Below are 22,295 nucleotides of genomic sequence, written 5' to 3'. Positions count from 1 at the left end.
CGGGGAACCAGGTAGTGTTTGTTGGACGGGGGTGGGGGGGCCCCGAGGACGTCCGGCCCCCCTCCGCCCCCCGGCCAGCTGTCCTCTGACTGAGTGACGCTCTCACTCACTCTGCCACTTTTTCCGGGGCTCCTGCAGGCCCCAAAGCCCCGGCTTTAACGTTTATAGCCTCGCCGGCAGCAACAACACGGGCCAAATTTGGGCAGCGTTCCTTATCTTGTCGTGGCCGTTGGGGGCTGGAGGGGAGGGGGCTTTGGAGAGGGGGTGGGGTGGGGGGGTCGTCGCCTGGATCGGAATCAGAATGCAAAGCGATCCGTCACGGGGAGGCGCCTGAGCCGCACATCCATAAAACGCAAGGCCGCAGCCAGTCCAAAGTCTTCCAGCTTTGGGCGCCAGAAAAACTTTCCTCCTCCTCCTCCTCCTCCTCCTCCTCCTCCTCTTCTTTCACCACTCCCTCCACTCATCACCTCCTCCTCCTCCTCCTCTTCTTCCCCCCCTCCTCCCTTCACCTCTATCTCTTCTTCCTCCTCCTTCTTCTCTTCCCGTCCTCCTCCTCTAACTCCTCCCTCCTCTTCCTCCTATTTCTCCTCGTCCTCCTCCTCCTGCCACGCTCCAGGCGGGAGGAAAAAGGTGGAGGAGCAGCTGAGCGGAGACTCACATTTAACTGTGTTTACACGAGGCGGCGGTCTAGCGGGGACGCATCCTTCAAACACGCCGGCTGCGCGCTGACCATACAAGGCTGCGTTGCTGCCGAAAGCCGGTGGCAAACAGCCGGGCAGCAAACAAACCGCGGAGTGTAACGCACGGTATCAGAGGGGCGTCCGGGGCAAAACAAGCCGTAGCTTGAAGGCAGAAAACTTATTTGACTTCTGTCCGTCTGTGTGTCCACCGTGGGGATGTTGCACATTGAACCCCCTTGACTTTTTACGAGACTTCTATTTTCCTGCAGCCACACACACACACACACACACACACACACACACACACACACACACACACACACACTGCACCAGTTGGCAATGCTAATACGCTAACGCCACTGTGTGTGCGTCCCTTTTAATTGGATGATAGCGCACCACCGTGCGCCTCTGCGGCGGCTGTGAGTGACTGGCCGCTGCGTCGCTACAGTGCTAATCCAATTTAGGCATTAGCGGGGGGCCTCAGGGCTAGCTTTAGCCACAGTGAAAGCGGCAGAACGTCTCAAGGTTGTTAATTCGAAGCGATCGAAAAGGAAAAGAGGAACCTGCGCTGAATGCAGAGGACCGAAGGAGGAGTAGGGGGGGGGAGCAGGTGTAAGGTCACGCTGTAGCGGTTAGCTGGAGGTACACGACGAGTTGTAGCCGAGCACCCGGGTGACCTTATTAGAGCGAGCGCGGCCGCAGCGCACGTCGTTAGGGGTTTTCTTTTGTGTGTGTGTGTGTGCGTCTGATGATCTTGTGGTACGACTCTGGCAGGTCTGTGTCCGGACTGGGCTGACTGGGACCCCAACCAGCCCGTGGAGAATGCCAGAGAGGCCATGCAGCAGGCCGACGACTGGCTGGGAGTGCCTCAGGTAAGAGGAGCGCTGCCGCTGCTGCCACAGAGGCTCCCGTCCTGGATTAACGACAGGAAAACGTCACACGGAGGAGGGTTGATATTAGTAGTGGAGTGCAACAATCTGAGAATCGCCCCCCCCCCACCACCACCACCGCCTCCACCGCCTCCAGACCTTCCCCCCTCCCCTCGACTAGCCACACATCAAACGTTCCCATGTGGCGTAAACCGACTTACATGACACATTTGAAATTCAAACATGCCTCAACACATGCGCGCACACCGAGGGTGGTGGGAGAAAAAGAAAAAGATCGAGTCATTCTGTGCAAGGAGCTGAAAAAAAGAGAGAGAGAGAGAGAGAGAGGGAGGGAGGGAGAGAGAGAGCGAGGCTGCACTGTGCACAATATGGAACCGAGTGTTTTCCAGCGAGTTCCTGCTGGAGGGCGTCATGAAATATTTATTACCCAGCTCGCTTCTAATTTTCCCCATTTGCTTGTATTGTTGCTCTCAGCCGGCAAGTCTGCTGGAGTTTAATTCAGTAAATTTGGAGAATTTGTGCGGACGGGAGAGGGAGAGAGAGAGAGAGAGAGAGAGTTTTTTTCTTTTTCAACGCCGGAGCCAAAGTCCGCCTCTCGCTCATCGGAAATCAAGACGCCATCTGAGCAGCACTCTGTCTCTCTCTCTATCTGGCTATTTATATATATATTTATTTTCTCTCTCTCTGTTCCTGTTTGTGCGTCTGAGTCCCCCGTATTGTAATGTTCACTATGCCGCTTGCTCTCCGTGTTTGTCTAAGGCCGGCGGATTGGTTCCTCTCCATTAGGCTTAGCATTGGTGAGATAGCCGCGGGGTGTATGTCACAGCTCTGCAGGCCTGACAGAGAGGGGTGAGGTGAGGGGAGGGGAGGGGAGGTGGGGGGTTGGTGTTGGGGGGGTGGACTGGATTCCACTGGGCTGGTGTTATGAGACGTGGGAGAGGTCTGGCTCAGGATAAATCCCCCCGCGGTCGGCTTATAGAGGGCAACAATCCTGCGCCCTGCCGTCCCGGGGTTAAATATAACCGACGTGGAGCAGCGGCGGGGGGTGGGGGGGCTTTGTGCCACTGTGTGAGACAGACTGGTAAACCGGTGCTGCCGCGAGGGAAGGGGTGGGGGGGTGGGGGGCGTGGGGGAGCGAAGACGGAGCCAGAGGTGGGAGAAATAAATATGTTTAATCTCAATTTAATCCCATCGTGCGAGGGCGAACGAACGGCGGCCAGCCAGTGAACCGCCTGACGAGGTCACGGCGGTGCATTGAGCTGAGTTGTTCTTGATTCAAGGTGATCGCCCCCGAGGAGATCGTGCACCCCGACGTGGACGAGCACTCCGTCATGACGTACCTGTCGCAGTTCCCCAAAGCCAAGCTGAAGCCCGGCGCTTCCCTGCGGCCCAAGCAGCTCTTCCCGGACAAGGCCAAGGCCTACGGACCAGGTGGGTGGAAGGGGCAGGCCGAGTCGTCGACAAATGTGGCGTGTGAGTGCGAGGGCGCAGTCAACGAGCCGTGGCTGGGTTTGCAGGTATCGAGCCCCACGGCAACAAGGTGATGCAAGCGGCCGCGTTCACGGTGGAGACGCTGGAGGCCGGCAGCGGCGAGGTGCTGGTGTACGTGGAGGATCCCGAGGGACACACAGAGGAGGTACGCGGCGGCCCGGCCCGGTTCTCAGATCAGCCTGCAGAATCTTTATTTATTTATTTTTTTTTATCTGACCGGCGTTTGTGATCATGTGACCTTTCAGGCAAAGGTCAAACCCAGGAAGGACAAAAAAGGAACCTACGCCGTCACCTACGTTCCCAAAGTCGAGGGCGTTCACAAGGTGAGTCCATTCTTTTTTTTTTTTTCCTAAAATAAAATGTATTTTACCGTGCAAGGATACAGAGAAATTGCTAAGCATTTTGGCCCTGCCCACCCCCGTTTGCCCTCTCAGGTCAAAGTGCTGTTTGCCGGTCAGGACATCGACAAGAGTCCGTACACAGTGAACGTAGCCAAGGACATGGGCGACCCCAGCAAGGTGCACGCCAGAGGACCCGGCCTGGAGGCCACAGGGAACGTGGCTAACAAGCCCACTTACTTCGACATCTACACGGCCGGTTAGTAACAGAAAACTCGGCCACTCCACCTTCAGGCGGGAGAAATTCACTTCAAGGTCACGGTCGTGCGTCCAGCCTGTTGACCAACTCCACGGAAATGAGAGGAGTCCGGCTTTTACCTCTCACGTCTGCTCCATTGGAAACTCTTTGTGATGTCACATAGAGCCATGATACGTTATCATTGTGTATGCAAGAACTAACTAACTCCCTTCAGCCAGCTGTAAGTTCCTCCCTCTAAGACTTAGCGTCTCCTTCCAAACACGTGGAAGGCAAAGCAGAGTCTCAGCCTCGAGCGAGCTAAAAACATCTATTTTGTAGTCGCGCTGCAAACATAGGGGTAAATACATTCTGTTTCCCGGTGCTCTGAGTGCATCATTTCATTGCGTGCGGCCGCTCCCCCGGACTCCGAGGTGAAAAGCGGAGCTCACTTTGCATCTCCTTGTCTCTCGTCCCCTCGCAGGCGCCGGCAACGGCGACATCAGCGTGGTGATCGTGGACCCTCAGGGCCACAAGGACACGGTGGAGCTCATCCTGGAGAACCGGGGCGACGCCGTCTTCCGCTGCACCTACCGTCCCGTGATGGAGGGGCCTCACACCATCCACGTGCTGTTTGCGGGCCAGGAGATCCCCAAGAGCCCCTTCACCGTCAACATCGCCGAGGGTGAGCCGCCCGCCGCCGCCGCCACACCGCAACCGCACACGGGGTCCGCTAGGCGTCCGTCCGTCCGTCCGTCCGTCCGTCCGTCCATCACTGTCCACAGCCACGGGGATAAACAACGAGTGTTGCGCACCGTAACCCCTCCCTGTCTGTCGTTCTTTAGCGCCACCTGTCGCTCCTCCTGCGGGAGCTCCGCTGCAGATAGCGCCCAAGTCAGTGCGCGCCCCCCCCGGAGCAAAGGGTGGAAAGGGGGCTCCACCCCCGATACCTGCCCGTCCAAGTTAGTATGATGTGCTGGGTGGAGCCTGACGCTGCCCCCCCCCCGCTCCACTGCCTCTGTTGCTGCTCCATGCGGACGCTCTCTCTCTCTCTCTCTCTCTCTCTCTCTCTCTCTCTCTCTCCCTCTCCCTCTCTCTGTCTGAGGGCAGGGATGCCGCAGCTCCGTGTTGTTGCCTTGACGTCTCGTCTCCGACGTCTTGCATCTTGCAGTTTGATGGTTTTTCTGGTTGTGGAAATGACGTAGAGACGCTGCGCTGTCAAAACACTCTGCAGATTGTCCTGCTCCGCGTCTCCTCCCCGGTCGTCTCCTTTTGTCGGGTTGACATGTTTGTTTATGTCAATTCATATTTTTTTTTTGCATCAGCTTGAGCCTGCAGTCAAGGTCTTTGTTTTTTTGTCGTCTATTTTGTCGTGACTGAAATGTTGCCGGATGCTCGCTTGATGCTCTCAGTCTTTCAGTCAATCTCCCCCTGTTCAGCGTGTTCTGCGCTTGTCTTATAAAGCCATCGTCTTTATTCCCAGGATCTGTCACTCACACACACACACAAAATCAAATCCCATTTGAATTGGATATTCAAATGCCTTGCGACTCGTACTAACCCCAGAGTTTCATCCGCTGGCTGCTCTCTGGCTGCCCCTGTTGGTCTCTGCCGTGTATTTCCCTTGAACTCTCCATGTTGTTTCCTTTTTAGCCACGAACCCCAACGCCTGCAGAGCCACAGGCAGGGGCCTCCAGCCGAAAGGCGTGAGAGTAAAGGAGGTTGCAGACTTCAAAGTTTTCACCAAGGGAGCTGGCAGCGGCGAGCTCAGCGTCTCCGTCAAAGGACCCAGTGAGTCAGACGGCTCTCTTTCATCTCTGCATCACTCCTCAACCCTCCATGCACACTTTTAGAATTGATTTCTTTTTTTTTGGGGGGGGGGGGGGTTTTTCGCTCTGGTTTTTGTCTGGGGACCAGCATTGACAGGGAATATGCTAAGAGTGTGCCCGTCCATAACCCCGTGCACTTTATACATGCATATTTATTGTATTATTTATCCTCAGCCGGCGCCGAGGAGCAAGTGAAAGTACGAGATGCAGGAGACGGCGTCTATGAATGTGAATATTACCCCCTCAAGCCCGGCAAGTACACAGTCAGCATTACTTGGGGAGGCCATCCCATCCCACGCAGGTTGGTGCCAGTGCGCTCCCCCCAGGTGTCTATTAACATTGCACATTCACATTCAGGATTGCAGAGGTAACCGTGTTGGGTTCTTGTGTGTGTGTGTGTGTGTGTGTGTGTGTGTGTGTGTGTGTGTGTGCGCGCTGCAGCCCCTTCGAAGTGATGGTGGGCCCAGAGGCGGGTTTCCAGAAGGTGAGAGCCTGGGGTCCGGGTCTCAAGACCGGCATGGTGGGCAAGTCGGCCGACTTTGTGGTGGAGACCATCGGCACCGACGTGGGAATCCTAGGTGGGCTGCCAGGAAGGGAACAGGCGTCGCTGGATGATCCTTCAAGGAGCCTCCTGAACTTCTTCTGCTCTTCGGTTCTGCAGGCTTCTCCATCGAAGGTCCGTCGCAGGCTAAGATTGAATGCGACGACAAGGGCGACGGCTCGTGCGACGTGCGCTACTGGCCCACCGAGCCTGGCGACTACGCCGTGCACGTGGTCTGCGACGATGAAGACATCAAAGACAGCCCCTTCATCGCCCACATCCTCCCCGCGGCTAATGACGTCTTCCCTGAGAAGGTACTCCCGCCCGCTGGAAGGTCCCATTCCAAACCCCTTCTCTCATCTTGTCCTCCAGTCGTGCAGTCAACCTTGTGACATTAATCGTGTCAGAAAGACAGTAAATCTGGTGGGGACAGCAGAGTCAGCTTACCTTTCACAAAGGCCTGATTTTTAGGACAGTGTCTTCAAGCAAAGACTGAAAAGTGAAGGAATTACGGATAAACTGACAGATAGAAAACACTGGTAATAAATTGCATCGTGGGACATTTAATGTTCAATGAATGAAAAGTGCGACACGCTGCAGGTGAAAGCCTACGGCCCGGGCCTGAAGCCCACCGGCGTCATCGTCAACAAACCCACCGAATTCACCATTGACGCTCGGATGGCGGGGAAGGGTCACCTCAAGATCTACGCGCAGGTGCTCCGTCAAACCTTCATCCTTTATTTAGAAGAACATCTCATCCATCATGCATACGGCTCTCGTTCTGACGAGGCCTTTTTTTTTTTCTCTCTCTCTCTCTTTCTTTTTTTTTTTTGCCCTCCTCCCCGCCTCGCCTGCTCAGGATGCTGAAGGCTGCACTATCGACATCAAGATCACTGACAAAGGCGACGGCACGTTTCACTGTGTGTACACCCCTGTCAAGTCCATTAAACACACCATCATCATCACCTGGGGAGAGGTCAACGTGCCCAACAGCCCCTTCAGGGTGAGACGCTGGCAGCTGCTCCCCGCCGCTTCATTCATGAGAATCTCCGCTGAATTCCCCGCTCCTCTTACTTCAAGAGGAGTCGGAAGCGTCGCGTTCTCGATTGCAGTTTGCGGCGTTTGGCCTCAAGTGCGCCGTGTGTATGCGCGTGTGTTGACCAGGTGCTGGTTGGCGAGGGCTCTCACCCAGACAGAGTCAAGGTCTACGGGCCCGGAGTGGAGAAGACGGGACTCAAGGCCAACGAGCCCACGTACTTCACGGTGGACTGCGGCCAAGCCGGCCAAGGTGAGGCGCGTGCACGGGCGGCCGCACCAACACTCGTCTTAATCAAGCCAATGAAACGCACGAGGCGCCGGAATTAGCAGCGCGTGTGTGTGCAGTTTGGCCACAGACGCCGTGTCTCAGGGCGACGAGGCTGCGGGCGAAGTGGAAGTGACGGCCTCTTGTTTATTCACATTTTCCCTGCCTTTTCCGCCCTGCCCAACTCACTGAACTCTGCTCATTGCCGCTCGCCATTAGGGGACATCAGCATTGGAATCAAGTGCGCCCCAGGGGTGGTCGGCCCTGCCGAGGCAGACATCGACTTTGACATTATCAAGAATGACAATGACACCTTCACTGTCAAGTACACTCCGCCCGCCGCCGGCCGCTACACCATCATGGTGCTGTTTGCAGAACAGGTAAGAAAAATCAAAAATGCAGTGTACAGCTCGGTAAAGTGTCTGGAAAATACATTTTCTTTGGTGTAATGTAGTCCTGAGTGATGTTTTATTTTTTTGGGGGGGGGGATTTGCAGGAAATTCCTGTCAGTCCATTTAAAGTCAAAGTGGATCCATCCCATGATGCAGGCAAAGTGAGAGCAGAGGGACCCGGGCTGAACAAGACTGGTGAGGAAACCCAAGCAGCAACAACTGCAACTTGGAATTAGAATGCCCTTATCAAATAATATGGACATTTACTTAACTAAAGCAACAATATAGTGCAAAGAGAAGAACAATTATATTGTTTATAAAGAAGAAAGAAATGAAATAAAATCAAAGATTTAGAGTAAGAAACAAAAACCAATATTTCCCCATAATCATTATTATTATTATTATTATTATTATTATTATTATTATTATTGTTGTAATTGTATTTTTTTTACCTGCCCACTCTGAGATTGGATGGGACTGACTTCACAACGTGCTGTGTTTCAGGGGTGGAGGTTGGAACTCCAACCCACTTCACCATCTACGCGAAGGGAGCCGGCAAGGCCAAACCCGAGGTGCATTTCGCAGCGTCGGGCCCCGGCGAGGCCGTCCGTGACTTTGAGATCATCGATAACCACGATTACTCCTACACCGTCAAGTACACGGCTCTTCAACAGGTGAAGCAAAAAAACAAAAAAACAAACTGAAACTGAAACAAACGTGTGAGCTGAAGGTGAAGCAGGGCATCTGGTTGGTATTTACACTGCGGCTTGCCATCCTAACAGGGCAATATGGCCATTTCGGTCACTCACGGCGGGGACCCCATCCCCAAGAGCCCCTTCCACATCACAGTGGCGCCCCCTCTGGATATCGGGAAAGTCAAAGTGGAAGGACTGGACAGCCGTACGTCTCAGATGCTGAAAAACAAAAGCAGTGATTTTCCTACAGAGGAAATTCTTAACGCTCTTTATCCTAAAAGTCTTTTTTTAATTTATTTTTTTATTTTCTTTTATTTTTTGTCCTGCAGAAGTGGTGGTTGGAAAGGATCAGGAGTTCACCGTCCACACCAAGGGGGCCGGCGGGCAGGGCAACGTGGGCGTGAAGATGACCTCGCCCTCCGGCCGCCCCATCCCCTGCAAGCTGGAGTCAGACAAAGGCAAAGGCACTCACGGTGTGAAGTACATCCCCCCGGAGGAGGGCCAGTACAAGGTCGACGTCAGCTACGACGGCAACCCGGTGATGGGAAGCCCCTTTGGGGTGGAGGCGGTGATGCCAGCTGATCCCTCCAAGGTAAACACCTCAACCTCAGAGCTCAACCCTGCCCTCGCTGAGGTCTTTCACTGCAGCAGAACTGTGCGACTGTCGCTCCGCAGGTGCGAGCCTTCGGTCCGGGCCTGAAAGGGGGAATCGTAGGGAAACCCGCTCCGTTCACCATCGACACGAAGGGGGCCGGCGCCGGCGGTCTGGGCCTGACCGTGGAGGGTCCCTGCGAGGCCAAGATCGAGTGCCAGGACAACGGCGACGGCACGTGCTCGGTCTACTACCTGCCCACCGAGCCGGGCGAGTACAGCATCAACATCCTGTTCGCCGAGCAGCACATCCCCGGCTCGCCCTTCAAGGCGGCCGTGCGCTCGGCGCTGGACCCCGGCAAGGTGGTGGCCAGCGGGCCGGGCCTGGAGAGGGCCAAGACGGGCGAGCCGGCCACCTTCACGGTGGACTGCACCCGGGCGGGCGACGGCGAGCTCACCATCGAGATCGTGTCGGAGACGGGCGCCAAAGCCGAGGTGCGCATCCAGCAGACGGCGGAGGGGATGTTCTCCGTCACCTACGTGCCGCCGTTCCACGGGGCGCACACCATCACCATCAAGTACGGCGGCCACAACATCCCCCACTTCCCCAAGAAGCTGCAGGTGGAGCCGGCCGTGGACACCAGCGGCGTGCACGTCTACGGGCCCGGAGTGGAACCCAGAGGTAGGACAGCTGACGGCAGCTTGTGACGACTGAGTTGCTCTGTCTTTCACTTAGTTCATTAGCCAAAAAAGCAAATAACTTAGCAAAATGTGAAAAGAGAATTTCCTAGTTCAATTGTGCAATTTTCTTCTTTTCTTTTCTTTATTTTCTCTTGCTGGTTTTCACTGTAATTTCGGCATATTGGGTTTAATTGCCTGCCAGCAAGGAACCAAAAAAAAAATCATTTTAAAATGGAAACCAAAAACACAAGACAGATCAGTAATAGAACAATTATATAATAACAATCAGCAATTTCCGAGGCCTGCGGCCGATACCGATGTACCGTGAGTGGCACAACTCGCTCGGCTTCCTCGCTAATGAAAAAACAACCAAAGCAGAGCCCTTTTTTTTTTTTTGGTGGTGTCTCCAGGCGTTCTCAGGGACGTTACCACCCACTTCATCGTCGACGGCCGCTCCCTCAGCAAGCTGGCGGGGAACCACGTGAAGGTCCGCATCATCAACCCGTCGGGCGCCAACACCGACGCCTACATCACCGACAAGGGCGACGGCACCTTCAGGGTGGAGTACACCGCCTTCGAGGACGGTAGGAGCTCCCGCCCACCCCGTCCCCCGACCCTCCAGGTGTATCATTAAAATCAACAAACCAGCCGCGGTTAGACGAGAGGATGGGATGAGAGCGCCGGTGGATCACAGAGCGAGAAATCATTAACAAGTGCTTATTTCGGCGGCGGTTCGGGAATATAAAGCAGGAGAGAGCGGGAGACGCAGTGAGCGGGGGGGGGGGGGAAGAAGAGGGAGGTAAAAATACAGAGTGATGCCGCCGAGCAGTGATGTGAGGGCCAGAGAGCAGCCAGGCAGACAGCCTGTGTTTTATAAATAGTGTGTGCTGGAACAGAAGCTCTTCAACCAGACAGGTATGTTGCGCTGAAGCCTCGATGCCACCGTGCAGCAGCAGCAGCAGCAGCAGCAGCAGCAGCAGCGGGAATGACAGGCGGTATTAATAGAGACCTGTAACACAAAGCAAAGAGATCACACGGCCGCCTCTTTGCCGGCAGACGCGCTCTAATACCGCCGCGGTGCGTCGGTGAGTGTGGATCTGGTGCGGTCTGGCAGCTGAAGGGTGGAGAGGAGAGAAAAAAAACATGAATCGGCGGCAGATGTTACGGCGCCGCGCACGTTCAGACGCCGTCCTTCAGAAATAAACGCCCTGAAAGCGAGTCTGTGGGGCCTGTGATTAACTCACCCTCCTCCTCCTCCTCTCTCTCTCTCTCTCTCTCTCTCTCTCTCTCTCTCTCTGTTGGCAGGGATGCACCTGGTGGAGGTGCTGTATGACGACGTGGCCGTGCCCAAGACTCCCTTCAGGGTGTCGGTGGTGGAGGGCTGCGACCCTACCAGGGTGCGAGCCTACGGGCCCGGCCTGGAGGGCGGAGTCACCAACAAGCCCAACTGCTTCACTGTGGAGACCAGGTAGGGCTTTGGCCCCCGGGCCTTTGGGGGGATTCTCACAACATCACTGCAGCTTCTCCATTTAGAAATAAAATGAAAACAAATGGATGATTTTGTATTTGTTTGGGAAAGCGGGGGTGGGGTGGGGGGGGACACGGAAGGTGATTGGACAATCTGTAGTATCTGTGATCTTTAATGTGAAGAACAAAGTCAGTGAGGAGAAAAGTGTTACAAGTCTTAAGTCTTTGTTCTTCTTTTATTGTGAAAAGATACTGTCGAGATGCTGATGAGACAGCCAGTCTTCTTCTGTGGTTCTCTGAGCAGCTTGAAACTTGCCACCTGTCGCTCTTTTCACACCATAACCAATCTCGTACCTCTATATGTGTCAATGGAGCGACTTGGTTCTGGAATCCAGAGAATCCTTTCTGCAGTTCGACAATTTGATTTAGCAGATGCTTTACCCAAAGTAACGCTCGACACGAGCAAGGATTTGAAGACTTTAAGACTTGGCGAGGTTGCCAAACATGAAGCATTGACTGGAATGAATCAAATGGCCACATGATTTTTTTTTTTATATCAGGGGTGCCGGCACGGGAGGCCTGGGTCTGACCATCGAAGGGGCCTCGGAGGCCAAAATCTCCTGCAAGGACAACAAAGACGGCAGCTGCAGCGTGGAGTACATCCCCTTCACCCCCGGGGACTACGACGTCAACATTAACTACGGAGGTCACCCCATCCCCGGCAGCCCCTTCCGCGTCCCGGTCAGAGACCCCGTGGACCCCAGCAAGGTCAAGTGCTCCGGACCGGGCCTGGGCTCCGGGGTCAGGGCCCACGTCCCTCAGACCTTCACGGTGGACTGCAGCCAGGCGGGACAGGCCCCGCTGGATGTCAAACTGTACGGCCCATCAGGTGAGCAGCTGCCCCGCCCTCAACCTGTTGCCCCGCCCTCAAACTGCTGAACAAAAGGATAACTGTTTCTGATTTCCAGGTACCGCCGAGCCGGTCGGCGTGAAGAACAACGGCGACGGGACCCACACCGTTCACTACACGCCGGCTCAGGACGGCCCTTACACCGTGGCAGTCAAATACGCCGATCAGGAAGTGCCGCACAGGTACCGGGCGAACAGGAAGAAGTGCAGACACGTCTGCATTTAAGTCCCCGCTCTGCACGGCTGGACTTTAAATAGAAAAAAAATTGCAGTTCATCAAATTCTCTCTTCCCCATTTCTGTCCTTTTGGAAGAGCCGGCCTTTAATCACACTTGACATTTTCTCTTTTGCCTTGCGCAGCCCATTCAAGGTAATGTCTCAGCCCGGGCACGACGCCAGCAAAGTGCGCGCCAGCGGCCCCGGTCTGGACACCAAGGGCGTGCCTGCGAGCCTGCCTGTGGAGTTCACCATCGACGCCCGCGACGCTGGGGAAGGTCTGCTCACCGTGCAGATCCTGGTGGGTCCGGCAACCTGCACACACACACACACACACACACACACACACACACACACACACACATGCTTCCAAATCCGCCGGGCACAGTCTGAGAGAGGAGCGGTTGCTGTCTGTTGTCAGGACCCCGAGGGCAAACCCAAGAACGCCACCATCCAGGACAACAGGGACGGCACCTACACTGTGTCCTACGTGCCGGACTCCACCGGCCCGTACACCATCACCATTAAATATGGAGGCGACGAGATCCCCTACTCTCCCTACCGCATCCAGTCCCTGCCCACAGGGGACGCCAGCAAATGTCTCCTCACAGGTAAAAAAAAAAAAAAAAAAGGAAAAAGAGGAAAAGTAGAGGGAGGAAAAAAATCACTCTTGACATGAAAATTGCAATGTTTTTTTTTTGTTGTTTTTTTTTACTAAAACCCTGCATTTTTTTTTGTGTGTATTTTCAGTCTCCATCGGAGGACACGGTGTTTGTAAGTCAACAATGCTTTGTGTTTTCTGTGCTGCCTCTCATGTGACACACACACACACACACACACACACACACGGTCGGCGTCCTCAACCCCTCTCCCCTCCCCGTGTCCTCCGCAGCCAACCTGCAGAAGCTGCAGACGTCAGAGGACACGGTCATCACGGTGGATGCCAAGGCTGCCGGCAAGGGCAAGGTGACCTGCAAGGTGCAGACACCACAGGGGATGGAGCTGGACATGGACGTGGTGGAGAATCACGACGGCACCTTCGACATCTACTACACGGCCCCCGAGCCGGGAAAATACGTCATCACCATCCGCTTTGGTGGGCAGAACATCCCGAAGAGCCCCTTCCATGTGATGGTGAGTGAAGGAGGGTTGAAAGATCCCGAGAATGAAAGATTCATTTTATTATTTATTATTTACCTTCCATGGCATCATCTCTGCATGAGAAAGCCATCCTTTACTTCTCTTGCTCAGGTTTTTTTTTAGAATTTGCTCCTGGAAGTCAGCTCTTTGTGACATCATAACGGGAGATGGTTCAAGTTCAGTTTTACTTTATGAGGTTGCTCATAGCTGAAACCGAGCTAATCTGTGGCAGGTTGTAAACAGAGGGCTAAATTGGGGGTGATGAATCATGCAAGGGGAGCTCAGGTGAGCGACAGAGCGCAGAATCTGAAAACCTCCGTCCCTGTCATCGCCAGGCCTCCAATGAGCCGGTTGCCCCCCGTGACACCGTGGACCCTCTCTTCCGCCCGGTCAACTTCCTGGTGCCGTTCACGCCACAGCAGGGAGAGATCACAGGTGCGACGAGCCTCTGGAAAAGATTCTTCTTGTCTCGGGTGGTTTGTCGTTGTGAGCGTTTCATCCCAAACCCAAACTGTCGTTTGGCAGGCGAGGTGCGGATGCCGTCGGGGAAAACGGCCCGGCCGCACATCACCGACAACAAGGACGGCACCATCACCATCAAGTACCAGCCCACTGAGAGGGGCCTGCACGAGATGGACATCAAATACGAGGGGAACCACATCCCAGGTGGGACCACCTGCATGGCCGCTATCAGATCTGCGACGACTTTGTCGTGGGCGGCTTTTTTGTAAATATGTGATTTTTTTCCGCCCCGCCAACAGGAAGTCCTCTGCAGTTCTTCGTGGACGCTGTGAACAGTGGAGTGGTGACGGCGTACGGCCCTGGCCTGAGCTACGGGATGGTCAACAGGTCGGCCGCCTTCACCGTGGTCACCAAAAATGCAGGAGAAGGTGCCCGACCTCGTCCTCCTCCTCCTCTTCCTTCTTCTTCTTCTTCTTCTTCTTCTTCTTCTTCTTCTTCTTCTTCTTTATGACCTTCACCTTGAAAAAGCCGGACAGTCAGAGCATGTTGTTCTCCACCCCTCCCAGGCGGCCTGTCGCTGGCTGTGGAAGGTCCTTCCAAGGCCGAGATCACCTGCAAAGACAACAAGGATGGCACCTGCACCGTGTCCTACCTGCCCACAGCTCCAGGAGACTACAACATCATCGTCAAGTTCGACAACAAGCACATCCCCGGCAGCCCCTTCACCGCCAAGATCACCGGTGAGAGCCGCTTGAACCATTAAAAAAAAACATCATGTGTTTTTTTTTTTCTTCATTGGTGTCAACTTGGTGTCCTGTGAATGTCCAGGAGACGACACCATCACCAGGACGTCGCAGCTCAACGTGGGCACGGCGGCTGACGTGTCCCTCAAGATCGCAGAGACTGATCTGAGCTCCTTGAGCGCCAGCATCAGGGCGCCGTCAGGCAACGAGGAGCCCTGCCTGCTGAAGAAACTACCCAACAGGCACCTGGGTGAGGATTGATTGACCAATAAAACTCTTTTCTGATGCAATCAGGCGACTCCCTTTACTGACGCTCCCCCCCCGCTTCCCCATCCTCCTCCGTCTTCTCGCCGCCAGGCATCTCTTTCACGCCGAAGGAGGTGGGCGAGCACGAGGTCAGCGTGAGAAAGAACAACGTGCACGTGGCCAACAGCCCCTTCAAGATCATGGTGGGCCAGTCCGAGATCGGCGAGGCCAGCCGGGTGAAGGCCTACGGGAAGGGCCTGGTGGAGGCGCACACCTTGGAGATGGCCGAGTTCATCGTGGACACCAGGAACGCGGGTAAGTCTTTCAGCTCAATGTAGCAAAATCAAACCTTTCCTCTGCAGAGAAAACACACGCGGATCGGACTTTCCCAACTCTCCCTCCCGCTTCAGGTTACGGAGGCTTGGCGCTGTCCATTGAGGGCCCGAGCAAAGTAGATATCAACTGTGAGGACTTGGAGGACGGGACGTGCAGAGTGACCTACTGTCCCGCCGAACCCGGGAACTACAACGTCAACATCAAATTCGCAGAGAAGCACATCCCAGGTACAAACTCGCATGTGTTTTTATGGTGGGATGACGCGACGCGACAAGGCTCCTGGACTCGATTCCATGTTTGTGCATGTTGCAGGAAGTCCCTTCACAGTCAAGGTGACTGGAGAGGGACGCATCAAGGAGAGCATCACCAGGAAGAGACAGGCGTCCTCTTTGGCCTCGGTGGGCAGCACCTGCGGCCTCAACCTCAAAATCCCAGGTGAGCAGCACCAGAATGTTTTTGATCACCACAAGAAAATAAAAACAACCTGCCTCCGAACTCACACTACCATTGCCTCCCCCAAACTCCCTTCCCCCGCCCACCAGGGAACTGGTTCCAGATGGTTTCGGCCCAGGAGAGGCTGACCAGGACGTTCACCCGCAGCAGCCACACCTACACCCGCACCGAGCGCACCGAGATCAGCAAGACCCGCGGTGGCGAGACCAAGAGGGAGGTGCGGGTGGAGGAGAGCACCCAGGTCGGGGGGGGCGGCAGCCCCTTCAGGGACGTGTTTGGGGACTTCCTGGGCCGCGAGAGCCTCAGCAGCTTCGCCGGCATCACCGCCAGGCCAGAACGTGAAGGTTGGGGCTAAAACCTGCTTTGAAAAAAAAAAAATGTGCTTCTCGCATCTTCCGGATCTCTGAACGCATCTTCGTCAACCCCCCCGCCCCCCAGTTGAGAGCAGCCCCCAGGCCATGACGGCCCAGGTGACCAGCCCCAGCGGCAAGACGATGGACGCCGACATCGTGGACGGCGGCAGCAGCACGTACAGCGTGCGCTTCATCCCGCAGGAGATCGGCCCTCACACCGTCAACGTCAAGTACCGCGGCCAGCACGTCCCCGGCAGCCCCTTCCAGTTCACCGTGGGGCCCATGGGGGAGGGCGGAGCCCACAAGGTCCACGCGGGAGGCCCCGGCCTGGAGAGGGGCGTGGCCGTGGCGCCCTGTGAGTCTGCGTCCACGTTTCAGTCTGACGGTCTTGGGAGGTTTAATTTAGTCTGGCACCGAGTGACAATCGGGGCAATTTTCAGCGGACCAATCAAGGTCTGTTGCAGATGAGGGGGCGGGACTTTCTGGGGCAGGAAGCCGCTAGCAGCTTGCGGCACTGACTATGTATGCACTGTGGGTGTTTCTATTAGAATGACACTGAAGGCTTCTATCCACCTCCGACTGGCTTTAGCGGCGCTTTATTAATCATGGTGTTACATTTTTTAATGTAGACCATCAGCCTTTGCACCACCGGGAAGCCTTCACTCAAAGTGAAGCAGTCTGATTGGCCGACAGTAAATCTGATGGACTGAAGACTCATCCAATCACTAAAAGTCAAAATTCTTTTTTCTATGTGGCTCCCGTCGCACATCACGGCTGTGGGACATTAATAAATATATTTAAAATAAATTGCTAATGGTGCCGTCCATCATTTAATGGCTTTGTCTCGCCCCTCCCAGCCGAATTCAGCATCTGGACCAGAGAAGCCGGCGCTGGCGGCCTGTCCATCGCCGTCGAGGGCCCCAGCAAAGCAGAAATCTCCTTTGAGGACCGGAAGGACGGCTCCTGCGGCGTCTCCTACATCGTCAAGGAACCAGGTAGACAGGCGCTCCTTTAGAGACGAGAGCTCGAGACTCGACGAGCGGCCGCGTCTCCGAGCCGCCCCACCCCCCGCCCCCCTACCACCACCCCCCGATGGCAGTGAATATCTCGCCGCTCTACCTTTTTTTTTCTTCCCTCGCCGCAGGTGACTACGAGGTGTCAATCAAGTTCAACAACGAGCACATCCCCGACAGCCCGTTCATTGTGCCAATTGCCACGCTGTCAGACGAAGCCCGCAGGCTCACTTTCACCAGCCTTCAGGTGAGATGACACACACACACGCGCGCTCTCAAATTGTTTTCTGTCTTTTTTTTTTTTTTAATAAGCTATCAAGTGAATTTCAGATAAGAATATATATATATATATAAATATATATCTATATCTATATATATATATAGATATAGATATATATTTATATATATTTTTTGGGGGAGGGATTTTAAAAAGCAAGACCTGGCCGCCCCACGTCGGATATTTCCGATCCGCCGCAGCTCTTTGCCCTTCAAGCGTAATTGAATGCCAGCACTGGAGCGCCACGCGCAACTGAGATGCCGCGCGACGCTGGCAGCCGATGAAGGAGCGGGATTAGTTGTCCCTCGTTAATATGGAGCAACACAAGCTGCTCTATGTGTGGGCACCGGCGCTGGCTGGTCGGCCGTGTCTGAGAGGAGAGAGACAGCAGGAGCGCGAGATAAAGACTCTGTTAACGATGCCCGTGACAGCTCGCAGCCTCGGCCTCCTCGCTCCGCCGCCGCCTCGCTCGCCATCGCGCTTTTTCCATCTGAAGCTGCCAGCGATGCCCTCCCGCCACAAACTGGAATGAGACAAACAACAACAACAACTAAAAAAAAACATGTATTTTTAGTGGACGCCAATGTCATGCCAGAGATCTTTTCCAGCACAAAGAAACCAAGGTGAAATGAAATATCATGGCAGTGTTTCAAATGTCATGGTACCTCTGGTGATTGGTGGGACGCCTGGTCCGCCTGTGGGGCAAAATGAAAAAAAAAAAAAAGGGAGCGGGAGAGGAGGGAAAAACACACACACACACACACACACACACACACACACACACACACTAAACGCCTCGCTGTCAACTCTGACCTTTTCTGCCTCTCACTGCCAGCCGCTCGATCTATTCTCGCTCAGGCATGAGTCACACACTTAGTGTCCCTGGAGGGTGTGGACACACACGGGCGCGTGCACACACACACACACACACACACACACACACACACACACACACAGACACACACACACTGAGCAGCATTACTCCCTGTCTGTTCTAGGAGAAGGACCTGAAGGTAAACCAGGAGGCCTCCTTCATGGTGCAGCGTAACGGGGCCCGCGGCGTGGTCGACGCCAAGGTTCACACCCCCTCGGGCTCCTCGGAGGAGTGCTACGTCACCGATCTTGACAGCGGTACGCGCCCAACGTGGCCTCGTCGGCTTTCGGGGGGCACGAAAAGGAGCCGCTAACCTCTGCGCTTTTTGTCTTTTTTCCAGACAAGAACGCGGTCCGCTTCATTCCCCGGGAGAACGGAGTCCACTCCATAGACGTCAAGTTCAATGGATGTCACATCCCCGGCAGCCCCTTCAAGGTGCGAGTCGGCGACCCGGGGCTGATCGGAGACCCTGGCATGGTGACGGCGCACGGCCCCGGACTGCAGGGAGGATGCACAGGTACGACAGCTCCTGGCCACAGTGATTCGGTTTGCTAAGTTTACGTGTTCCATTGCGTTGCCTTCAAAATTACTCAAAAAAAATGTTCTTTGATGGATGCCATATTCCTGACTTTTTTGCTCATGGCTAGTTATCTCACCAGTTGTAGTAGCACATTTCAAGTCGGGGATTTTTTTGTGGCCGCGTGACGTGTTCCGTTTCAGCTAGCTCTGTAGCTTTCTTAGCTAACTCTAGCGTCGCCTCTGTCAAAAAGATGTTCACTTCAGCACTGCAGCATTAGAAACCTGCACAATAGAGCTTGGACGGGCACTCATTTGTTTTCCTCTTAACTGATGTACCCCCGAATTGTCAGAGCATTTTCTAAACCTGGCGACAATCCTTCTCCTTCCCTGCAGGCGTTCCCTCCGAGTTTGTGGTGAACACCTGCAACGCGGGCTCTGCCACGCTGTCGGTCAACATCGACGGGCCCTCCAAGGTCAAGATGGACTGCCGGGAGTGTCCAGAGGGCTACAAGATCACCTACACGCCCATGGCGCCGGGCAACTATCTCATCACCATAAAATACGGAGGGCCGCAGCACATCGTGGGCAGCCCGTTCAAAGCCAAAATAACAGGTCGGCCCCACGCTGTGTTGTCAGATGTTATCAAGCCAAATGTTCCACTGAGAAAATCTGTGCAAGTCAGGAGGGGGAAGTGGGGGGTTGGTGGTGGTGGTGGTGGGGGGGGGAGGGGGTTACGTCATCTCTGTTTGTAGGACACGTTGCTACGCACGAGTTGTCCTCGCTACCGGTTTGTTTGTATCCAGAGATTAGTTACCGTCATATTTAGCGAGCTACCCATCATCCTTTTGGCATGAAATGTTTTTTTTTTCCCCCAGTTTTTTCGGAGCTGTCTTGTGTAACGTCTAGACTTGGAAGTGTCAGCAGATAAAGAGACAGCCCTCACCCCTCTCCCCTCACCTCACCTCTCCCCCTCTCCACCGCCAGGCGCCAGGCTGTCCGGGGGACACAGCCTCCACGAGACCTCCTCCGTCTTGGTCGAAACCGTCACCAAGACGGCTAAATTGGGCGGCGCCTACAGCTCCTCCTCCTCCGCCTCCTCCGCCTCCACCTCCGCCTCCGCCTCCTCCGCCTCAGTCTCCTCCGCCAAGCTGACATCAGATGCCAGCAAAGTGGTTTGCCGCGGAGCGGGTCTATCCAAAGCCGTGCTCGGACAGAAAAACAATTTTACAGTTGACTGCAGCAAAGCAGGTGAGGAAAAACAAAACACAAAAGCCTAAAACACACACGCAAACAACAAAAAAAACAAAACACACAAAACCATCACGGTCAAACGCTCTTCTGACTCGGAACTAAAGCTCAACTAACATCGAATTAGCGCGTTAGCAAACAATGGCGAGTGGAGACAAGCGACAAAACAAAATGTGCATGTTTGTGGTGGCGTCCTCGTGTCCAAGGCCAGTGTAGTGTTGTGTTTCCACTGAACACACAAGCACCGGTCCTTCCCCTCCGACTGGCCGTTCCTCAGCCACCACCGGCTGCTCCCGGGGGAAATATCTGCCTCTTTAGCACGCTAATGCTCCGCTGTTTTCTAGAAACACTCACCGCCTTTGTCCATCCCGGACTTTTTTTTTTTATTAAATCAAGACGCCGCACAAGCTGCCTGCTTTCGTTTAATGAAGTGTGCTTTTTTTTTTTTTTTTAAGCCTTGAAAGAATGAAAAAAAAAAAAAAAAGAAAATTCCCAGAAGCACCGCCGCTAAAACCCTGAGCTCAGCTGCAGAAACAGCTTAGAATTCTTGGCCAACGCATGAACCAAATCACAGCTTGGACCAGAATTTCATCCAGTAGATAAAATCGTTAAAACCTTCAGCTTCGCTCACATTGCACCCCCCCCCCCCTGCAGGAACCAACATGCTGATGGTGGGCGTGCACGGACCCCACGCCCCCTGCGAGGAGGTGTACGTCAAGCACACGGGCAACAAGCTCTACAACGTCACCTACGCCGTCAAGGACAAGGGCAGCTACACCATCATCGTCAAGTGGGGCGACGACAACGTCCCCGGCAGCCCTTACAAAGTGGCGGCGCCCTGAACTGAACTGCCCCCCCCCTCCAAATACCCCCCCTCCCCTCCTCCCTCTCCCTCCAGCGCAAGCCCCACTCCCTCCCTCCACCTCCCACTGAAGGTCACACCGGCCGCGACCTTCGGCGAGGAAACACCCCGGCGAGGACCCACCCCCCCCACCCCACCCCGAGTCGTCAGAATTTCTCTTGTGCCAAAGTTTGTCGCTCCGACTCCGGAGGTCACAGCTCGAAGTTCAGTCCAAACTCCGCTCGACTCCCCAGAGTTTCCCGCTCTCTCTGCTTGTGCAGACGCCCGACGGCGCTAAACATTACGAGACGTTTCGATCGTGATACGCAGTATGCAGCTTTTTGTATGTTTTAAAAGGATGAGAGATTTACTTCTGTTTTTTTTTGTTATATTAACCTATTTTTGGTAAGTCTTTGCAAACCTAATAATAAAGATTTAACTGCTAAAACTGTCCTGCTGCGATGGAATGTGTGATTCAGCTTCGGTTCCTTTTTTCTGCCTCGCCAATCATTTGGGATTCCCCCCCCCTTCTTCTTCTTTTTTTTTTTAAGAAATATCTGATAGCATTTGATCTCACAGTGCCAGTAATAGATTTGATTTGATTGCTCCCAATATGTTCCACATGGGAGCATCTTATGACAGTGGCCATCTTGCACCCCCACCACTTCACTTTGACAGGAAATTGTCCTCGTCATCATCATCATCATCATCATCATCATCATCATCATCATCATCATCATCATCATCAAGCTACTGCAGCAGCAGCAGCAGCAGCTTCAATCTCCACATCAGGGCCTCCCAACGTGTCCAGATGTAATCACAAGGTGGCAGCATAGTCAAGCCCAGTTTATATATCTCCATAACCATAATATACCATAACCAGAGCTACCGTCTACCCCCCCAACCCCCCGCCACCCTCACAAGCCAACACCCCCCTACCCCCACACGCCCCACCGCAGCGAAGATTAACTATCCCGGCCCCTCACGACGCCGGAGCCTCTGGCGGCGGGCGAGCGGCAACTGGAGGCGTCGTCCCGCATTGTGCAGAGTAATTAATCCTGTTGGATCAGAGACGGAACACAAGCGCTTCTCCGCTGTGGCATCCGCATCATTTGGGGTGTGGGGATTGGAGGGGGGGCGGGGGGGGACTGCACGGGTGGTGTGTGTGTGTGTGTGTGTGTGTGTGTGTGGTGGTTTGGAGGGCAGACAGACCCTGCTGAGGAGCAAATTGCTCCTTTATTTCCTCGACCTGCGTTCTTTTCCCCCCTGCACATTTGGCCACCAAAAGTGGTTTCCACGTGTGTGTGTGTGTGTGTGCGTGTGTGTGTGTGTGTGTGTGTGTGTGTGTGTGTGTCCCTCCCACAGTGACTCAACCATCCCTCCTCCTGTGAAACACACCACCACCAGCAGCAGCAGCAGCAGTACCATTCTTCACAGACAGGAGCCTATAATTAGGTGCTAATTTTCTCCGGTTCCTCTGTGACGTGATGCTGGAGGCCAAGGCAAGATGGAGCAAAGGTGCTGATGAACAG

The 22,295-nt window shown here is 54.5% G+C and overlaps 1 protein-coding gene across 4 annotated transcripts in view; it reads left to right on the top strand.

Moving 5' to 3' along the window:
- The window catches only part of LOC142888921 (filamin-C-like), a 25,263-nt gene extending 4,047 nt beyond the window's left edge, over positions 1–21,216 (top strand). Inside the window, exons 3-47 of one of the 4 annotated variants that reach the window (XM_076027428.1) lie at positions 1,455–1,552; positions 2,851–3,001; positions 3,088–3,206; positions 3,307–3,384; positions 3,496–3,658; positions 4,119–4,319; positions 4,480–4,596; positions 5,288–5,425; positions 5,638–5,764; positions 5,905–6,041; positions 6,125–6,318; positions 6,605–6,718; positions 6,864–7,007; positions 7,169–7,292; positions 7,527–7,687; positions 7,804–7,894; positions 8,204–8,373; positions 8,482–8,599; positions 8,724–8,986; positions 9,070–9,667; positions 10,077–10,250; positions 10,972–11,134; positions 11,694–12,022; positions 12,102–12,225; positions 12,403–12,559; positions 12,680–12,869; positions 13,009–13,032; positions 13,151–13,392; positions 13,734–13,833; positions 13,924–14,064; positions 14,160–14,288; positions 14,427–14,600; positions 14,689–14,853; positions 14,961–15,164; positions 15,260–15,412; positions 15,498–15,620; positions 15,728–15,976; positions 16,077–16,346; positions 16,849–16,986; positions 17,136–17,251; positions 18,280–18,412; positions 18,496–18,672; positions 19,068–19,286; positions 19,659–19,922; positions 20,577–21,216. In XM_076027428.1, coding sequence (XP_075883543.1) covers positions 1,455–1,552; positions 2,851–3,001; positions 3,088–3,206; positions 3,307–3,384; positions 3,496–3,658; positions 4,119–4,319; positions 4,480–4,596; positions 5,288–5,425; positions 5,638–5,764; positions 5,905–6,041; positions 6,125–6,318; positions 6,605–6,718; positions 6,864–7,007; positions 7,169–7,292; positions 7,527–7,687; positions 7,804–7,894; positions 8,204–8,373; positions 8,482–8,599; positions 8,724–8,986; positions 9,070–9,667; positions 10,077–10,250; positions 10,972–11,134; positions 11,694–12,022; positions 12,102–12,225; positions 12,403–12,559; positions 12,680–12,869; positions 13,009–13,032; positions 13,151–13,392; positions 13,734–13,833; positions 13,924–14,064; positions 14,160–14,288; positions 14,427–14,600; positions 14,689–14,853; positions 14,961–15,164; positions 15,260–15,412; positions 15,498–15,620; positions 15,728–15,976; positions 16,077–16,346; positions 16,849–16,986; positions 17,136–17,251; positions 18,280–18,412; positions 18,496–18,672; positions 19,068–19,286; positions 19,659–19,922; positions 20,577–20,764 — 7,652 coding nt within the window. In that variant the 3' untranslated portion in view covers positions 20,765–21,216. Of the gene's footprint in view, positions 1–1,454; positions 1,553–2,850; positions 3,002–3,087; positions 3,207–3,306; positions 3,385–3,495; positions 3,659–4,118; positions 4,320–4,479; positions 4,597–5,287; positions 5,426–5,637; positions 5,765–5,904; positions 6,042–6,124; positions 6,319–6,604; positions 6,719–6,863; positions 7,008–7,168; positions 7,293–7,526; positions 7,688–7,803; positions 7,895–8,203; positions 8,374–8,481; positions 8,600–8,723; positions 8,987–9,069; positions 9,668–10,076; positions 10,251–10,971; positions 11,135–11,693; positions 12,023–12,101; positions 12,226–12,402; positions 12,560–12,679; positions 12,870–13,008; positions 13,033–13,150; positions 13,393–13,733; positions 13,834–13,923; positions 14,065–14,159; positions 14,289–14,426; positions 14,601–14,688; positions 14,854–14,960; positions 15,165–15,259; positions 15,413–15,497; positions 15,621–15,727; positions 15,983–16,076; positions 16,347–16,848; positions 16,987–17,135; positions 17,252–18,279; positions 18,413–18,495; positions 18,673–19,067; positions 19,287–19,658; positions 19,923–20,576 lie in introns of all 4 variants that reach the window. The other 3 variants (XM_076027426.1, XM_076027430.1, XM_076027429.1) reach the window with 3 other exon arrangements.
- Positions 21,217–22,295: the final 1,079 nt, after the last annotated feature.

Source organism: Nelusetta ayraudi, unplaced genomic scaffold, assembly GCF_046127955.1.
Source record: "Nelusetta ayraudi isolate G7.1 ecotype Tasmania unplaced genomic scaffold, CSIRO-AGI_Nayr_v1 ptg000020l, whole genome shotgun sequence".
NCBI classification, from domain to species: domain Eukaryota; kingdom Metazoa; phylum Chordata; class Actinopteri; order Tetraodontiformes; family Monacanthidae; genus Nelusetta; species Nelusetta ayraudi.
The sequence above is the reverse complement of the archived record's forward strand: the minus strand, read 5'-3'. Positions and strand labels throughout refer to the sequence as shown.